We start from the raw sequence: 19,812 nt of genomic DNA, 5'->3' as shown, positions 1-19,812 counted from the left end.
AAACAATGACACATTCAAAATAAAAGTGATGTGATAATAACTTTGTTTATTTAACACTTTCTGATATACATTAGTAAAGCGACATGCAAAAATGTAAATTAAATATAAACATAACACAAGGTAAATGTTAATTATTATTACAAAAAAATGATACTCAAATTAAGTGTTGTTGTACTGCTATCCTACTTTACTACTTTACCTACTTTAACAGTAGATATAATTGTTTCAAAATAGTAATCTTTGAAAAGATTTGCATGGAGTTATTATTTATAAATTACAATTACCTGCATTCAAATTGACTGTTTAAGAAGGATATTCACTATCAAATAACCTGACAAACTAAAATGCATGTGAAGACATTCAGCAGAATGCTGATGTGTGGTGAGACACCGTCCCTCCTCAGTGGACTCATAAACCAGTTTGGTCGTCGTTAATGTCCTCAAAGGCTTTGTTGATCTGTCCATCAGTGTCCGCGTCGTAAGGGTTCTGCGTGGTTGTCTTTGTAGATTTCCTACAAACACACAAGTAACATGCAGTCATGTCTCACAGATGTCCAACGCGGCAGAAACGAGTCTCAGTCTCCAGGCGAAAAAGAAAACTCACTTCTTGCGCTCTCTGACCCCGGAGACGACGAGGTACACGCCCGCCAGCACCACGACTCCCATGACCACCCCAAAGACCACCAGCCACACCTGCACGGGCTGCTCTACGGGAGGGGCGAGCGTTGCTAGGATACCCTCAAATTCCAGCGTCCTGTCGTCCAATTGGAAGGCATCGTTGATTCGCCGTCGAGATAACCTGGGATCAATATTGGGATGGGTCTGTCAGAGCTCACACTTATCTACTATTTCTAGTGAAAGGTCGTACAGAGTAGATTGTGGCAATTAGAGCAAATTACCAGGAAGCGCAAACACCTCGGGGGAGGTTGGGCTTTTAACAAAGTTATTGCAGTTTTAACAGTTGTTATGGTAACGCTAGATGGATTGTCTCAGAATCGTGCAGCTTTTGACAACAATATGTTTCAATCCACCCGGTTGCTGTTGAGGCTTTGAAATGGACCCGGTAGTGTCTTTAGAACGTTAGGACTCATTGTCTGGGCCCAAGTAGCTTCTGGTATGACCCAAATACACCCATAGTTGTTGAAATTGCACGGAAAGTGGTGGTCTGACACAATGTTGCGATTGTTGCAGTGTGACCACAAGTAAACCACCGCCGCTTATGCAAAACAAGCACACGCTGCACCCACACGCCGTAGCCTGTGCCTCACCGTACGGCTGCCTCGACATCAGCTTTTGGGATATACGTGGAGTTACTGGCTGGGTCGGTAACTGCCATGTAGAAGGAGATCCTGGGAGTCACTTTATACACATGGATGTTCTCTGTTCTGCCGGCACAAAGCAAGAAAAGCTCTCCAACAAATGGAAACAAAAGACACCGATGGAAACAAAGCATAAAGAAGCTTCATTTGTCTTTAGACTAAAGAGGGTACTGACGTGAAGTCCAGGGTCTGGTTCTTTTGGCTGTAGTACTGCCTCAAAGCGTACGCCATATTGGCCTTGAACAGGTACATCTCGTTGGCGTTCCAGGAATACTGAGACAGATTTCACTTGATCAATGTTGATGTCAAACCAACCGAAGTTCACTTCAAAGGTGCAAAATGCTCTTCACTTGTCGTATAAGCAACCCTTCTTCGGTAATAACTGTGCTGATAATGATTCATTATACTCACAGCATTCTCACCCATGGCAGCCTTCAAACTGAGCCTCACTTTAATCGTATATGCTGAAGCTGTAAAAACAAAAAAAACATAATAACTTCAGTTTCATACAAATACATTACATCCAATCTTTACCAAACATGGCACATCGAACATTTGGCTGAACGATACACAGCCTATTGATTTGTTTTTTGATATCAACCACTTTTTGTCAAAAAAAATATTTTTTTAAAGTATTTTCCTGGTGGAGTAATGACTTAAACTGCCATAACGTTTGACTTTATCACTTACTGGGTCAGCTCTACAGACAGGGTCCCTGAACAGTCTTTGCAATTTGATGTAATTTTACCATAGTAAAAGTGTAAATTGATGAAACTAATTAAACTTGTTTGCACAGCAGCCATGTAGATATGTGCTTGATGTTGTGTTTTTCATGAAAATTCAATAAAAATTGCGATCACAACAACAACATTCTCTTTAAGAAATACGTAAAATGGTTAAGTGGTTGCGTCATACAAATCAAAACCTGCAGTGACTGAAGTCTCTGTTTTGGTCCTTCTGTGAAGTGGCAGCGCAAACATTTCATCAGAAGTAACATTGCCTTTTTTATAGTTGCAGGTATTAAATAATGGAGAGACACTTTTATTACAGTTAAAATAACTGTTTGGTGTGGTACTTAAATACATAAACTTGATATGGCTGCATACGGTCAAAGAGATAAGATGAGAAAATTTAAACATGTACAACTTTAAAACTCACAAATGAACAATTTAGACCTGCTTTGTCGATGCTGCACGAAGAGCACAGTGTAAAAACCACACGTTGTGTGTATGTGTGTGAGTGTGTCGGCTATGATCAGGGACCAAACTTCCTGGTGACGATAAGACCACGGTAAGTTACGCGAAGTCATAGTCTGTCACATAACACTGCAAATGCATCAGATAAGCTAGGATTTCTTCACTGGTGAGCAGCTACAGAGCTGAGCCAGCTGTTTCACCAGCTGTTTCACCAGTCATTTGGCATCATTAGCCTCCATAACTCTGGACAAGAAAGCTGATAAGCAACTGGACTGATAGGTCTAACTATAACTTTAAAAATTGTTTTATTATTTTAGTCGTAATGTTTACTTTCCATCTGTATTGTTTGCACTCACATGGAGTTATTTCCGTCTTCCAGCCTACTCTCCTGTGGTTTTTCTTGTTGTCTGCCTGCAGCCAGTCATGAAGCTTTTGGAAATAATCCAACAGAGGCCGAGCGTCCATTTTAACATCCCCGGATATCGTATCCAAAGCCCTGGTCCACGACTGGGACCTTCCCAGTTCTAACATGTTCCTGGAAGGAAACATTGATGATAAAGATACATTAATGTTGCATTTCACAGGAACAACCAGAACAACGACATCTGATTCTATGACAGCCTTCAGAGTAGCAGGAAGTTGTTCGTACCTCAGTTTGGTTCCTGCTGTTTTAGAACCAGTAATGTCACATTTAAACAAGGCACCAGTATGACCAGCCGCATCACACAGAGCTTTCTGGAACTGGAACTGGTAGATAGTTCTCGTGAAGTACCTGTATTCACAACCAGCGACATGCACACACACACACACACACACACACACACACACACACACACATACACACACACACACACATCCTTTAATCTCTCTCAGGGCTTCGTTTTTCTGTCTCCAACAAAATGACATTCCCACAGAACTTAGCTTCCTCTAACCAGATAACTTTTTACAGTAAGTAAACAGACAGGATTCTAGACAAACGGATCAATATTATAGTCAGAATTTGAACTATCAGCAAAACAAGAAACAAGAAAACTTTCTCAGATCATCAGGAAACAGCAACATCTTTTTTTAAAGTGCTTGAATTTAAAAAGTTGTTTGAAATTATTCTGCAACAAAACCCTCAATGTTTCTGGTTCCTGCAATTACCTCCAACTTTTATAAAAATATTTTCAATGTTTTCAAATGAATCTTGAGAAGCCAGAACACACTCATCCACTGATTTTGAGAAAGTACAAATGCATTTCATTGAGGCACAGCTTTACATGGGGAGGGTTACCTGATGAAAGAGTAGTCTCCAGATACATGGAACAGAGCGGGAGGGTCACAGTAGGTCTCGTCTCTCGGCACCGGCTCCACCACCCCCACCAGCTCCCTCCTGTTACCGAAACAGAGAGTCAGCGCTCACGCGGATTTCACGTAACAGGAAGTTTGTCCGAAGGGGCCACATTTGTTTCCAGGGGATTTATCCGTCAGCAGGTTTTTATCAAATTTACCCTGGAATGTTCTCCAGCTGCATATATTAAGCGGATTATTTGCAGACACCTCCTATACACCTTTGCTTACTTCATCTCCCACCAGCGCTTCATCCATTCATCCTTGGTGATGTTCCCAGCGAACACCTGCCACCTCCACTCCTCCAGCATGTAGGTGAACGGCAGCGTGGCCACGATGGTGAGCGCCTGTTTCAGCAGGAAGTTGATCTCCGTTTCTGGTAGGCAAAATAAAAAAAATAAAAACATTTGATGATGTGAAAAAGCAAACAGTTCAACAATCCTTGGAGTGAAATAATATTTGTTTCAGGGACAGAAGAGTTCAGCCCTTTGTTGATAAAATGTATATCATACTCTTTGCGTAACAGTTAGCAGGTCACTTTCTGCTTGATTATCTGGCTTCACTGCAGTAAAGCGACGAATGCAGGTGTGATACTGTCTGTCCTGGTGGCCCCCAATGGTGCTATTTCGTCCCACGTGGCATTTGAAGTCAGCCACCTGGAGACACAGCTCTGGTTCGTTTAGTCACCGTTGTATGTCCAGATTGGTGATTTCTATGGCTTTGGACCAGATGATGTTTACCAGCTTTTGAGAAAATATATCAAACCCTCCTTTTATCTAAACAGTTAAACGTGGACCTTTTTGGCCAGTTGGAGTAAGCAAAGCTGAAGTTATTCTTCTTCTGGCACTTATTAGTTTCCAGACAGTTCCTGGTGTATCCCCACCTTCTCCTGGCCCAGGAGGAGAAGTCACATTGAAATCACATTTGCCATCTGGCCAACAGAGACGAGTGAATGTGTTAATGAAAGGGTCTTAATTAACTCTTTTTTTTTCGGATACAAAACACTAAGTAAATTGGCCCATAGTGATTTCCTCCTGTGTTATTACATAAGTATTGCTTATAGTAGCCTTAGAGTTTAGGAGAAGCAACATTTCTTCGGTTGGAGACTTGATCTACGATCAATAGTACCGCTGTCGTCGACAAAGTCATGGGGCAGCAGGGCCAGGCTCTTCAGGTGTTTGGGCGTTGCGGCAGAGAGGGACATGATCTCTCCGACGGCCTCGTGGAAACCCTCGTTGGCTCCGTCCCTCAGGAGGTAGGACAGGTTACGGTAAGCCATCTGGTACTGGTTGTGACCCATCTCGTGGTGCACTGTGAGGAAGTCGTCCATGTTGACCTTGGTGCACATCTTGATCCTAAAGACATCACAGGCCGTTATAATGTGTGGATGAAGACGGGGCGTGATGCCTTATCAGATAAACTGCACCAATAAAATGTGGAGTGAAATGTTTCTGATGAGTCAGACCCCAAAGGTCAAGATGTTCAACATGATTGACTGTAGTTCTCTTTATCAGCAGGAGAGAATGACTCAGAGATTGATCATTGATCACATTATTATTTTTTGCATGTTCATGTTTATGGCGCTTAGGTACTTATCTACAATTAGATAAGTGATCTCAACACAGCACTCAATTTAAATTGTTATTACTAAGAAATGATTTCAGGTAAGCTTTCTAAAGATAATACATTAAACGTTTCTTAATATGCCTTAGCCTGGGGGTCTTCATACCTAAAGTCCTTTTTGTTTCCCATGTCCCAGGCTGTGGGGTGACAGACCACCTTGCGTTCACCCTCGGGCTTCACCAGCATGGAATTTGTCCAGAAATTTGGGAACATCTCGTACAGGTCCACAGATTTGAAGAAGTTCTCAGCTTCCTTGAAGATCTGGAGCTCAGTCCAGTTCTGAAAGTCAAATTCACAATTTTCGGGGGATTTTATTTTAGTATCTGGTTTGTTTAATATCCCGATTGCTGCAGGCGCTAAAATACACTTTAACAACACAGAATATGAGAATCCACTAAGTTATACTGCACCTGGTTCACCATGGCTTGGCTGACATCAATATCTGGTTTTTCAGGGTAGGGGACTGACAGAGGGTACAGGTTGGTCCAGAATCTTCCCCACATGTCACCTGAGCAATCAACACATCAGGTCATTTTTGACATCAAAGGAGACATATAGCTATTCCTCCTACAATAGACCAGGTCATCTATTTTTCTTTTTCCCTGTACTGTTACCTAGAAAGAACAAAACAAATAAAGTAAATATGTCTCTTCTCATTTAGCTCATTTTGCAAGCCCTCCCTCGGCCTCTTCAATCAAACATAAACAAAGTGTCAGTCACACAGGGGCCGCAAGCAAAATTCAAGCTGCGCACATTTGCAATTACCCAGAGTGCTATATATCATGGTAACTCCAGATGACAGAGAAGCCTTTTTTCAATGATTGTTTCTGCATAAAACTGCTCACATTATCTTGATAGAGATATTGCTGTTGAGGGTTTTAAGTCTTTGAGCATCACAGTACACTAAGGGAATTATATTGGAGACATACGGGCCCCTCTACAGCCAAATAATGTGTATTGTATTCTCTAAATGGTGACCTTTAAAGCACCGTAAGATCAAGTTATGCATGATCTTGTCATTTATGATGATATTGTTCAACTGCTGCTCGTCTGAGTCACACTACAGAATAGTTGTATGTTTGACTCTATTGCCACACAGCAATTCTTTTGTCTAATTCGTCCATTCCTATACTATACATTTTTGGGGGGTGAGGTGAGAGGAGACATACCCAACAGGTGAGCTGGCAGAGGTCCTTCAGAATCAATGTGTCCTGGGTAGACGTTCACCAGCTTGGCTCTCACATAGGCATGTAGCTCCTTATATAAGGGCATGATCTGTAATAAAAATGACATTTGCTGTCAATTCCTTCACACACACCTTGTTCAACAACAAACAAGCAAGTCAATCCACAGGTTACGGCCGCACCTCTTTGTATACAGAACGGACGTCTTCCATCAGCTGATCTCTGGTGTACTTGTACCGAGCGTCCTCCTCCATTGTCTCATAGTTATATCTCCAGTATGCTCCATAGTCCTTAAAACCTATGTGAGTCAAAAAGGAACCCATCACGACAGAGAAAGACACATTTCTGCTTTTTTTGTGTGGGTGTGTTGTAATACTGGAGTTAGAGGTTATTGTATGTTGGGCAACTGTGTTACAAGGAACCCGTGAAGAGTCGGTCATGTATGATCAGAGAACTCGGCTCTGTGTTCGTCCTACTCACAATCTCTCAATCACAATGCCTGCACATTTCCACTGGATCACATGAAAGTGTGGTAATTATTCAAGCCATATTTCGATTTAGTTTCCATCCAGACTGACAAAGAGCGTGTCATTCACACATTTAAAACATTATACGTCATCAAGTAAACGTCTGCAGTGGCGCCATGTTTCCACTTTAGCTGTATGACCGTTGAGTTTGGCGGCTTCATTCTTCAGATCCACATAGTCTTCATAGAGCGGCCTCATCTTCTTCCCCACATTTGTCCTCCAGCCCTCCCACACATGCAGACGGTCAAAGTAGTCCTTGCTAGTGGCCATGACGTGCTCCAGACCTGTAAACAGAGGAGCGTGCATTCATTGAAGGGGAAAGGTTTGCATTCATTCAAATCTTTCAAAATAAAAGCCGAATGTTATAATGTACTGCATTGTACGTATAGGCTCATCTCGCAGATTTTAATATAAATACTAAACTGAAAAGTAACTAGAATCTATAGATATCGGATAAATACAGTGGATTGGGAAATATATGTTGCTCTAAAATGTAGTGGAGTAGGAAAAAGAAAAAATAGATGACAGTCAAGGAAAGTAAAAGTAAAGGTTTACTTTCAACCAATGAAAAGATGCATGATTCTGTATTAGTGACCTGTTTGTTGTTCAAAATGAAAGAACTAAACCATAAAAAAGTGTTCATAACATGTTTCCCGCAATGAATTACTGTAGAGTATCTTGCTAAATCCTTTGATCCTTATGACCAGAGTCGTACCTGGCTCCAAAGTCTGGCAGTCCGTGTCGTCCTTGAGACACACGGTCGCTGTGCTGTAGATTGTACTCATTTCACTCATGACCTTACTGAGCTACAAATAGATTAAACAAATAAATGATATTTAGGACAATGAAGCACCTACACAGTAGTCCAGAATATTTCATAAACAGTGAGTCTTACGTGTTCGGCTTTATCAGGGGACAGAGCACCTGAGCCTTTGTCTTGCAGGGAGACGAGCTGTAGTTTAATTTCTGGATCAGTGATCTGGTCGAGGGGGAATTGCAGGGACTCCTCCGACATATTGGTGTAGAAATTGCCCCAGATTCGCCCCTCCTCCGACTGAGTAGAATGAAAACGCACATCAAAATAGGTTTTTGGACCTTCAGCAGCTCCGACAGTCTGTGTCTCCAAAAGGCCTCTGAATGCTCACCAGCTTGTCCGAGTTCTCAGCGGAGATGTCGGTGTTGTAGGCCCATGAGGCCAGCGAGTACTGGTACTGGCGGCGGGTGGCCTCCTCGTCGAACATCTGCAGGAACACCTTCGCCTTCTTCTCCACATCCGACTGAGCGGAAACAAGACAGGACACAGCCAGCAGCGCCACGAGAACCCTGGCAGACATGTCGGCTGCTCCCGCTCGCCGCATCCAGACACAAACACACAGTAAGTAACTGTGAGAAGGAGCGACGCGTTGCTCTCTTATACAGTTACAATCACCCTCGGCGCTGCCTTGGCCTTTGGACAGCAGAGCTGTAACCGAGGGTGTATACTTGAGTTTTCATTTACAGATAGGACATCGGTGGGTCGTCTCTTCGCATGAGGGCAGAGGCTGTGTCACACTTTGAGACATCGTCAGATGTGAAGTAGACACAGGATCTCTTTTGAACAAGTAGTTATATTTGTGTGGTCTGTTTTTTATCGGCCTTTCAGCGCCATAACACAAAATGAAATGAAGAGCCTGCTGTTATCAGCAAGAAAGCAGGATAATCAATTTGCACATGAATAAAATAAACATTCTTCACTTACAGTGCATCAAAAGACAACCCAAAACTTTAAATGATGAGCAGATTTTCTCCATTCACTGCATGTGGGTTAAAAGACAAGACACCTTATTTTAAAATCTATTTAAAACTCATTAACATAATAAATCTGTAATGGAATCTGTTGTTATTGTTTATTTCCTTTGATTTAATCTCTTCATTAAGTATTCATTAACTTTTTATTGCTAGTTTTAGAAACATTGAATATGAAGTTAATTATTGTTATTGTCGACATAATATAGTCTTTAAACATGTCCACTTTGGTTCATTTGGTTTTTTTCTTCTCATTTTCTGTGAAAATGTGTAATTTCTTGAACAAACATGGGGAGAAAAGCAACCGGAAACCGGAAACAAGAGCATTGGACGAGGATCCAACCATGTTATCTGATCTCCCAGCACCTGTTACAACACGCACGCCCTAAACGCTGATAAGGAATCCGCCACGAGGGCGAGGGTTATTTGTTCTGATTTATTAAAGACTACTAGAAAGATTAAAGATTACTGCTCAGACTTGTCAGGCTTGTTTTTGTGCCTCATCCATTTTTGTGTGTTAATGAATGAAGCAGAGCAGTGAGTGCACTTAAAGGCAGCGCACCTGTTTTAATGCAACAGCACCGTCCTGTGGACCCAATCCACACTACACAATACAACACACACACACACAATACCATCACTTGATGAAAGGACAGATTCACATTCCGGTTCTGTCTGTCTACAGTGAAAATGTACTTATATTCCCATATGCACATTAAAACTGTATTGGCAACTTTAATTGTTCTTTTTAATGAAATTAGTTGTGAAGTGTACTTTTCTCTACATTGCATTACATGTCATTTAACTGATGCTTTTATAACCCATATGTTACATTTGGCCTGGGGAGCAATTAGGGGTTAGGTGTCTTGCTCTAGTTGGTGTTAATGTAAGTGAGAAAATAATAAAGTGTTGCTGTGAGGTGTATGTAGTGCATTAAAAAGTAAGTACCATGAAATGTAAATATTCTGTTTGTTCAGTAAATTCAAATTTTATTTAAGAACAGAATTTACAAACGTTTTTTAAATGTTTTGTGAAACACTTGCGTACAAGAAAAGTCTGCCTTTAAAAAGTTACTATTACTATAAAGTATTAACAGAAAAAAAACTAAAAGCAGTATTTTGAGTCCAAATGACAGCAGGAACGAACCATGGAAAAGTTAACATTTATATTTGCAGTAGACTTTTGAACCACAAGGTAGAGCCTGATTACGTTGCCTTATTCTTCCAAAGTATATCTCCTCATTGGTCAGGCACATTAATGCATGTAGAATTTACAGGTAAGGCTTAATGTGTATAAATAAATACATTGTTTTTTTCATTTTTAAACAATGGTTGCCAGGAAAAATATGGTTTGCTTAAAGTACAGTTATTACTAAGTCTGATCAGCCACCGTTTTAGAAAACACCAGAGCCTTGTGTCATTGTGTCGACTCCTTCATGCACATTTGAGAATCACATTTCATGTCGTCACACTGAGGACGTGAAATGTCCAATTCACAGCATATAGACGCATGAGCACTGTGCGATTAAAGAAAGAGTGGAACATTATTTAGTACTTTATTCATAAAGTTTTAACCAAGGTCAAACACATAAGCACACACAACTTCCCCAGTGTGTGAACAAGCAACACTGCTGTCCACTCCTCTCTGCTGGGCATGAATCATCCCTGCGTGGTTTGTAGCTTCCCCGGACTCAAACACTGTGCCGTCTGCTGTCGTGCTCGTCTCCTCGGCAGCTCGGAGCGAAGTGCGTGACACGTCACTGTCAATCTACGCTGCCTCAGACATGCTGCTGCAGCAGGTTTACTGCGGACACGTTGCTGTATACAGAGTGAGCCTCCAGGCTGTAGGATCATCACTGTGAATGAAAAACACAGCAGCCTGGCTTAGCAACCTGGAAACTCAATTCAGCAAAAAAAACAGATAGAAAGATCTGTTCACTGGACATTGTTCAGTCTCGGTTCACTGTGGGCTCCTCTCCTGCTGTAGAGAACTTTTCTGGGTTCACAGGATACATTACATACATGCATTGCATTATGTAACAACTAACTGGTCTATTCATTTTTTGGGTGTGTGGATTGTTTTACCAAAACCCAAAGTACTTTTTAGACGCCCCCCATAGCGGCCTCTGGAGACGAGCACAATGAAAGCACCATTCAGAAACTGTTAAATCCATCCACTGACTCTCACTCTTCAATAATGATCAATAACGGCTCTGGAAATTCATTTCTAAAAATGTGTTTTGTAGAAATGTGACTCAAGTGTTAATAGTTCTATAATGCAATCAGATTATATTACATGTCATTTAGCTGAAATGTTTTCAACCTCCTTGCAAATTAGTATCCTGTAGTTTCATCACTTTAAGCTACTTTTAGATTGATCTTGAAAAGGGAAAGAAATAAACATGAAGGTGAAAATGTTTTTGTCAACAATGCAGGATTTTCAGAAAAAGTACTTTGTTATCAATTTAAATGTTGATAGATGATTAAGTGAAAGCCTTAAGAAACAGATGTGTTACAAATCACTGACATCGGCTTTTCTTCTTTGTTCAAGGACCTAAAGAGTCAAACTGCTTTATTTGGTTGTGTGCAAAATAATGCAAAATCAACCTTTAATTTTACTTTCCTGAATTCTACTTCTGACTTCATTAGTATATTGGTGTGTGCAGTCTGTCACCTGGCATATGATGTGTTTGAGCTGTGACGCTTTCAAGAAAAAATACAGTGTTTTACAGCTCGGGGTCTCCAAAAAACCAAACAGAAGAAAGGGGCCATTCCATTGGTTCAAAATGACATCTAAAAGCAAAAATAAAACAAGGAAAAGTCATGAAGTATTAAAGTAATCAAAAACCTGTGTTGTTGTGCGTTTTAGATTATACTGTGGGGACAATAAGAACCTGATGGTGCACTGCTTAAGACATTTGAAGTGTTTTTTTATGCCAGCAAAGAAGGTTTAGTAACCCCGGGGATTAAATGCTGACAACATATTCATTAGTAAAGCCTTCAGAAATAAGACGAACAACATACAGCACAAGGTTGACATTTGATGGTTCAATTTTCTGAATCCAACAAAGTATCTCATAGAGAGGGCCACTGGTTAACTCTCAATGCTGTAGACCTTTGCAGGTTAGTTCTGTATTATCTACTGGCATTCTTCAGTTGGAGTTGTGATTTATGGATTATACAGTGATCTACCTCCACCGGTCCAGGCCTCATCAGTAGCAAGGAGAGCTTTGAGAGGGGAAATGAATAGAAATGAACATACGTCTTTTAGGTTTAGTCCTCTGTGTGTGTGGGTTAAAAGGATTTAACAAAATGCTCCTCTGTCAGTGTGTCCTGACACGATGAGACACGTGGATATATGCTCTGGTTGTCGTTACCGCTTCCTGACCGCGCACATCCACATCTCCGGGTTTTCCCTCAGTCTCCTCTCTTATCCTCTCAGCCTGCACACCGCTCAGGCCACAGACAGCACCCATCAAGACGCAGAAATAGGAGCACACTAAAGCCGGAAAAGAAAAGAAGGACCCTTCAAAATAAGACACACGTATGGCGCGCAGACAGAGTTTAGAATTCAAGAAGTGTGTAAAAATACTGGACATTTAAACCTCTTTGTGCGATGCTGTTTCATGCGTCGTCGACGCCTACCTATTGTATTTCCCCTCACTTTCAGACACCTCTCCTCCCTCGCTGTTTTTTATCAAAACCCTACTCGACCCAACTTTTATTTTGAAAGTTCTTTCACTTTACTTCCTTTTCGTTTGGGCTGGCTTGGTGCCGCACGGAGGCAACCTATGATCGCAGACTCAACACGCATCCTCACGCCACTGACCTGGGCTCAGCTGTGTCCTGCATGTGTGTGCATGTGTGTGCGTGCGTGCGTTGAGCGGGAGCGTGAGTGATCCCCACAAACCAGCAGCAGGATGGAGGATCTCAAGGAGAACCTGGGAACTTTGGATTGACGCCCGGGGATAACGCGCCTGGTCGCCCCGAATGTCTTCGGGTTTCTCGTGGATTTAAATATTTGGATGTTGTCTGTTTCCCCCTTTTCCCCTTTTCATCTAGGCGGTGGGAATTTACACTTGGCTTACAACTCATATTTGTGGCGTGCGCAATGCCGTTCGCCAAACGGATCGCGGAGCCGCAGCTCCTGTGCAGGCACCAGATCCCCAACGACGAAGGTCTGCTTTTCGAGGACCTGTGTGCCATCAGTAACGTGGTTCTGTCCCGGACCTTGCGACAGCTGTCCGACCTGGCCCGGCACGCCTGCTCCTTGTTTCAGGAGCTGGAGAACGACATCATCAGCACCAACCAGCGGGTCTGGGTCCTCCAGAACAAAATAGGCCAGATACAGCAGACTGCCGGAGCCCTAGACCCGAAAAAGGAGGCAGTGCGTAAGTAGACCACCACAAGTGTAGCTATGTCCCCCCCCCTCCCTCCTCAAAGCAAAAAGAAACCTGTCATGATTTACACCTGAGCGATGTGTGATTTTTGTTTTGTTCACCCTACATGTGTGCCATCACGCTTCGAAGGGCGCACGCCTCAAAATGATGTGCACTCAGCAGCACGCACGCCCGCCCGCCCGCCAGACGCAGCCGCGCTCCCCCCTTCATTGAAATGTGTCACACGGTTGCGTTTGCACATTTCCCCATCCGGTAACAGTGCATTTTCACAGCACGGGACGTATGGCCTGCTCGTTCATTTGGGCGGTCCAGACCCAGCGTGTGTTACCGTCGACGACGTTGAGGAGAGGTGTGTGTGTGTGCGCGCGCGCGTGTTCACAGGCAGGCAGCGCGGAGGGGCGTGTGGTGCCGCGGCATTGGCTCAGTATCGCAGTCTCGTTGCTGCAGGGAGAACACCTGAAGCATGTTGAAGCTGTGCTTTTGGCTGGAAGAAATTTAAAAAAAAAAGGTCACCTCGTTAATTCTGGGTGTGTATACGCGAAGCTCAGAGGCGAGGACGGTGTGTGTGTGTGTGTATGTTAGGGGGTTTTCAGAGGCGACTCCCCGTGCGCCAAACCCACCCTTCCACACGCAGCGGCACCAGCACAGCGCCTATAATGAACCCAGATGCCCATGTTGCAGAGTCAAGGGAGTATAGAACGGAATAAAAATTTGAAAAGAATTTAAAAAAAAAACCTAAGCCTGACTGGCATCAATGAGAGACTGTGCATCCAACGAAACAGCACGTACTGTACAGCATATTATTTATGTCCTCTGCAGTCCTCTCTGTACAAGGCTTTTGATGTTAGACGACTCGTTCTGTGATTTTAGTCCAATTCTGTGCAGTACGATTCATCCCTGTTGTAGGTTATCATAATCTGGGACAACCAAAGAGCATTTTGGGGCCTAAAGCTACTGACTCCCTCTTTAGATTACCCCCAACCCCCAACCAACCAAACGCACACACACACACATAGAGGAGCAAACGTGTCACCGAGGACGTATTACATAAAACAGTTCTATTGTTTATTGTTTACTGCAGATCCAGAGGAATGGAGCTCTAAAAGAATTCATGTGCCGTCTTTTGGAATGAAATTGTGAGAGAAAGACTTTTGAGTAGCTAAAAAGGGACGGTGATTTTCATTTCTTGGTGTATGTTAGTGTGCAGAACAAAAACCCTCAATACACACATCTCATAATTCATCACTCCTAAAACCTGTCAGCAAACCCACAAACAAATATCTGTCGGTTACACTTTTGTTCAGAAAGCCCTGACACATTGAGTTGTCTGGTCGACTGTGACATACAACATAAGTAGCACTTGGCACAAGCTTTTCCAAGAGTTTCGTGAGTCTCAAATCATAGAATGCCATCGTGTAGCTCATGGATCATTTAAGAGTGAGAGCTTAGCTCCCAGCCCGGGACACCTTGAGGACCCCGGGAGATACACCTGGTGGGTTGCACTGCACGTAAATGAGAAAAGGTTCTGATACATGCAATTAAATTTGATCAGTTCTTCAGAATTCCCTCATTCCCATTCCCTCTCATTCCGGACGTATCGCTTCAGGCCTCCAAATATGATTTAAATTAAAGAATATGGGAGGTTAAAGATAAATTGTGCAGTTTTGCACAGACAGAGAAGAATCCCTCATAATAAAAGGCAGTCTTAGATCATACCAAAAAAACAACACCAACACTCAAGCACGGGCAGATATTCACAGTATGTCTGCAGCTACAATCCATACACACAGCAATAAAAATAAAGCTTAAAACGACAGAACCCGTCCGGCATGTGGGCGTGGCTTGGCTCTGCTATTTTCAACATGGGTAATATTGACAGTCTGACACATTATGGTCTCACTCATGATGGTCTCAGTGTGTCTGTGGGCGCTTTTATTAACACGCTCCTCATTGTCAGTGTGGGATTCAGATCGGTGAGTTTGAGTCCTCTGCAGACCAACACTCAGACTTGGTTGTGCACCAAACTTTTCAAAAAGGCTATTATCTTCCCTCTAGCTCTCAAATGGCAGAAATGACCCCGAGGAGCTGAATATCTGTGCACTCAGGCTGATATTGAATGCCGGTGGTAACAGAGTTTCCCCATTTCACAGAGTCTATAAAGATTTCAAGGCAGTCAATGCGTTGTTGGCTTGGATTGACCCTGATGGTGGCGATAAGCATTGTTCTGATGGTGTTGAGACATGTTATGTCCGCCATTCTGGGAAAACGTGTGTGTTTTGCTGGACTTTTATCAAGAGTCAGTCAAACCGTCTGTTCTCATTGTCGTGTGATACCAACTGACAGCAATTCAACTGTTGGGCAGTTTTACGAATCCTTTTATATATTTAACATAGTTTTATTCCACTATGTTTGTATTTTATTGCAGCGGTGCAGAGAAATATATCAAATAATCATTTATTATAGGATACCTGAGAACGGTCTCTTTTTGTGGTAAACTGAACAATGCAGTTGGATCAAGATGCAAAATCAAAGGAAATGTATTGGTATCATCTTCATGGTTGATTGTAATTCATTTAGAGTGGAGGAGAGGGAGGGGCGACCGCTGTAGTTTGTTGAAGTCAGAGCCTCAGGTGCTGTCTTTGGTATCCAATCAGTTATTATAAAAGCAATAAATAAGCAAATATTGACATTGAGGGTCAGGTAAAAACATATTGCTGTGCTTTGTTTGGCTTTCAATGGTACATAAAGTGAGATTCATGCTGTCGTTAATGCTTAAACTGAAATTCTGAAAAAAATGCCACAACAAAGCTAAAACCAATAAATAAAAAACTAAAGTATTTAGTGTCTAATCCCGTGCACTCATCGGTGGTGGAACCACACACAAACCCATCCGACTGGGACAAGCCTTAAAAGAGATTTAGTTTGAGGCGTTAACCATCCAAGCGGGTTTGAGAATAAAGACGTTTAGGGTCAGATTCGATGACTGAGGTCTCTCGCACGCCATGAGGATTAAAAAAAACCATTGTCTTCTGTTAGAATTTGCACTTAAGGACACTAAAGAGACCACAGCGGACACCCGACAGGCGACATACACATGCACTCCATAACCACAGCAAAATAAGTGTAAATATTAAAAAAAACGGTTGGCTATTTTACCCAAATAGACAATATTCTTACTCTTAACGTCTTTAGAACGAGACTTCCTAAAAGCGTTGCTGAATCTCCAGACTTTTCCTCTCGGGCCGCAAAGAAATGGACATTTTAGCGTCCTTAATGACAGATGTCATTGTGACACTTGGTTCGAACATTCATGTCCCACAGAGGATGAATCATGCAGCTTTCACCTGCTCACCTTTCACATGGTAACACTTTCTGTTTGTGCAATTCTTTGGTTCATTTACACAAATTTTAGCGTTTCCTATCAGTAGCATGCAAACATTCATTTGGTGAGACCAAGGCCTTAACTGTCCACTAGAAGGACCAAATTATCAACAAACCTGTAGCAAAATGTCTGAAATCATCCAAATAGTATCAACACTGACACAAACACAATCTATTGAGCTGGTTCTAAACAAGCTATACTTTGTGGTTTCACTTGGTAATGACCCATAGAAAATAAGCACAATACAGCCGACACAAATAGAAAATATAGGCATAATTAGCGAGCCAAACCAGGAACCAGACATTTACATAGAACCTACCATAGTGGGAAAGGTTTGGGTTCAGGAGCTGAATCAGTTCATATAGTACAAAACACACACACACACACACACAGGCTCACACACACTCACATTTTAAGGAAATATTGGTCTGTAGCAAACATGCTGTGCTGCTTTGGTAACACAGGTTTCCTCCTCGTGTGCCATTAAAGAAAATTTGACTTTGAAATTTCAGGGAGTATGGCCCATGGCTGCAGGGTGGCTGCTTCATCTCGCTAGTCTGCATAGTAACAGGAGAGCGGGTGAGACCAGCTCCAACCTTTCAGCCGAGTCAACTCGTTTTTACTATACACATCATATTAATAAAAAAGGGACCGAAATGAGGAGAGCGACAGGGAGGAAAGGGAGAGAGAGAGAGAGAGAGAGAGAGAGAGAGAGAGAGCCAAAAGGCAGTGAACGAGCCTGAGTGAGTCAATGGATTTAGTGTATGTCTGTCTTTCCCAAATACTAGAAATGGAGCCATATTTTCTAACTTTACATTGTACAACTGATCTGATTTCATCCACACGAGGCAGGTTAGGATGCACTCCGTCCAGGCACGTACTGTCTGTCTCACACTTAAGACAAACACACACACACACACACACCTCACATTGAGAGCATCAATTCAGATGTTTTCCAAATCCAATATGTGAGTATTTGTTTGCTTTCCTGTCTCTTTCACGGCATCTTCACCATCTATCTCCATCTGTCTTTTCCCTCCATCCCTGCATATCTGTGTCCATTCTCCTCCTCCCCTCCATCCATACCTCTTTCCCTCACTGCCCTACTTTCCCCATCATCATCAGCATGGAGAGACTTCTGCCTCTTGACAGCATATTTAATGTTTAATGCATTTGATTTTCACCCAGACACTTACAAGCAGAAGAGGAAAGGAGAGAATAAAGGGCGAGATGGCAGAGAAAGGAAGCCACCTTTACTTTTGACGTGAAAGGGAGGGGTGGGTCCGAATACAAAAATGGAATACAAAATAACACAAAAGATGTCAGAATATTGTGGCATTTTAAAGAGCAACACAACTTATAGTTTGGCCATCCCAACTTCCCATATTGAGAGTGGACAATTATGCTGTCAGCTCTGCGAGGTTGCAGTGTATTGAGCTAAATGCTAATGTAAGTATGCTAACAAGTATGAGGGTGATGGGAAAGTCAATAGTTTTGGATGAATTTGTCACAAACTGACTTAGATATCGATTGTACCCATAGACTTAACATTGGTGATGATGTGGCGAACAGTAAGTGAGATTGTTGCAATCTTGTAAGTCATCGGCCAATTTGGCAATGTGTAACTATGAATCCCACAGTCTTCTTGTCGAGACCCTTTGTAGCTAGTTGAGGTTAGGCATCGACCTTGCATGATAAAGGTCAAGATAGCCCATTGGTCAGGCAGCACACACAAGCATGGCAGCATGGTCAAATGGTCAATGGATGGAATGGGGTGCCAGTCTTGCTGAAAAATAAAGTTGGATTATAACAAGTTGGTGCTCTCCTAATTCATCCATAGACACTCACCCATGGCCCAGCTGCAATATGAACCATCAGTTCCTACCAATCGTAGTACTAAAACACAGTGCTCATAAAGATGATCCCAGAGAGCATGATTATTCTGTGCAACTTCAGGAGCAATATGTGCATCAGATCTTCAGATATCAATCACGTATATTTCGGGATTAGACGAGAGGATAACATGATATTACAGAGCTAATCTTGGATTTTGGGGCCTCAATCTAAACAGCAGAGTTAGTGATGTGCATATGCAAAGCCTGCCCTTGAAGCTTCCACAATTACCATTAAGCCAAAAAGAGACCATTCATTCATTTGGGCAGTCAAGAAATCAGTGCCACTAGAAGACACTGGTCTGTGTGTGTGTGTGCACTGGGTGAGCAGCTCTACCTCAAGTGAAAAGGCCACTTTCTTTAGTGTGTTATGCATTCACGGAGGCATCCAAGTAAAAATGGCGCATCCTGTGCAGGGACCAGCACAGCACATTCGCTGGGAAACATTCTGTGTGTAGGGAGTAGGTCAAATTGAAAGTATTTGTAAAATCCCTTTCTAATGGGAAAGAAAAGAGTTGGGGCAATCGCTTCATCTATTGTGTCTAACATGTTTGTCACAGAGTCAGAAATAACTCAGCCGCCTACACAAACCCCCCCAACTAAATCAAAACATATGGTCTGCATAAGTCTGCTTATGTTACAGCAGAAACATGTGGGCACGACGTTTGGGGGGTCGGGATGTCGATGTAAACTGCAACACACTTTGTTATTGTCGCGTGCACGAGACACCCGAGCACGCAGCTGCAGCTCGGCTTCACTCACACGGGGTTTATTTTATTCGGCCCCTCAGAGTCTCTTATGTCACGGAGAGTAAAAAATCACGACACATTTTCTTCTCTTGCGGCCCAATTACCTCAGCGCTAATTTTGGCTGAAGTGATTCCTCTGCCTCATATGTTGTAACACACGCACACACACACACACACACACAAACCCGGTGAACTCTGCAAGGCTTTTCTTTTGGTCTCTTATCTTATCATTTTAAATTCTGCTTTAAGTGCCCGGGTCTCTGTTGCTGTTGCAGGCTGCAATAAAACATGCATGCGGAACCTCTTGGTCTGTACATCACAGTGCTCGACCGGCTGGAAGGCTGGAGCTCGCTATCGGGAGAAGGTTCCTCGTCTGTGCGAACCGGCCTCCGGCTTTTTCATGTCGTTGTAGATCGTTAGGCCAAA

The 19,812-nt window shown here is 42.6% G+C and overlaps 2 protein-coding genes across 5 annotated transcripts in view; one reads left to right on the top strand and one right to left on the bottom strand.

Moving 5' to 3' along the window:
- Window positions 1–35: 35 nt before the first annotated feature.
- Window positions 36–8,630, bottom strand: ace2 (angiotensin I converting enzyme 2). The gene is made up of 18 exons (XM_037483406.2): window positions 8,326–8,630; window positions 8,076–8,234; window positions 7,896–7,986; window positions 7,321–7,464; window positions 6,836–6,951; window positions 6,639–6,744; window positions 5,880–5,977; window positions 5,576–5,748; window positions 4,975–5,201; window positions 4,078–4,222; window positions 3,791–3,889; window positions 3,164–3,286; window positions 2,871–3,049; window positions 1,730–1,788; window positions 1,494–1,591; window positions 1,268–1,384; window positions 604–798; window positions 36–511 (listed from the first exon to the last, which is right to left on the bottom strand). The coding sequence occupies exons 1-18, from the start codon at window positions 8,536–8,538 to the stop codon at window positions 409–411; spliced, it is 2,445 nt and encodes an 814-aa protein (XP_037339303.2). The 5' UTR covers window positions 8,539–8,630; the 3' UTR covers window positions 36–408.
- Window positions 8,631–12,737: 4,107 nt separating this feature from the next.
- The window catches only part of nhsb (Nance-Horan syndrome b (congenital cataracts and dental anomalies)), a 41,955-nt gene continuing 34,880 nt past the window's right edge, over window positions 12,738–19,812 (top strand). For all 4 annotated transcript variants that reach the window (XM_037483129.2, XM_037483139.2, XM_037483121.2 and 1 more), the window contains exon 1: window positions 12,738–13,355. In XM_037483129.2, the coding sequence (XP_037339026.2) occupies window positions 13,076–13,355 (280 nt within the window). In that variant the 5' untranslated portion in view covers window positions 12,738–13,075. The remainder of the gene's footprint in view (window positions 13,356–19,812) is intronic.

The sequence above is a fragment of the Pungitius pungitius genome, chromosome 4, assembly GCF_949316345.1.
Source record: "Pungitius pungitius chromosome 4, fPunPun2.1, whole genome shotgun sequence".
NCBI classification, from domain to species: Eukaryota; Metazoa; Chordata; class Actinopteri; order Perciformes; family Gasterosteidae; genus Pungitius; species Pungitius pungitius.
The sequence above is the reverse complement of the archived record's forward strand: the minus strand, read 5'-3'. Positions and strand labels throughout refer to the sequence as shown.

Bases quoted from the DNA above. Each gene is read 5' to 3' on its own strand.
- ace2 (XM_037483406.2), bottom strand. From the start codon at position 8,538: ATGCGGCGAGCGGGAGCAGCCGACATGTCTGCCAGGGTTCTCGTGGCG. The intron at 6,952-7,320 runs GTCATACAGCTA...TGACTCACATAG, and splicing joins TGAAGCCGCCAAACTCAACG to GTTTTAAGGACTATGGAGCA. The intron at 799-1,267 runs GTGAGGCACAGG...TATTGATCCCAG, and splicing joins GATGTCGAGGCAGCCGTACG to GTTATCTCGACGGCGAATCA.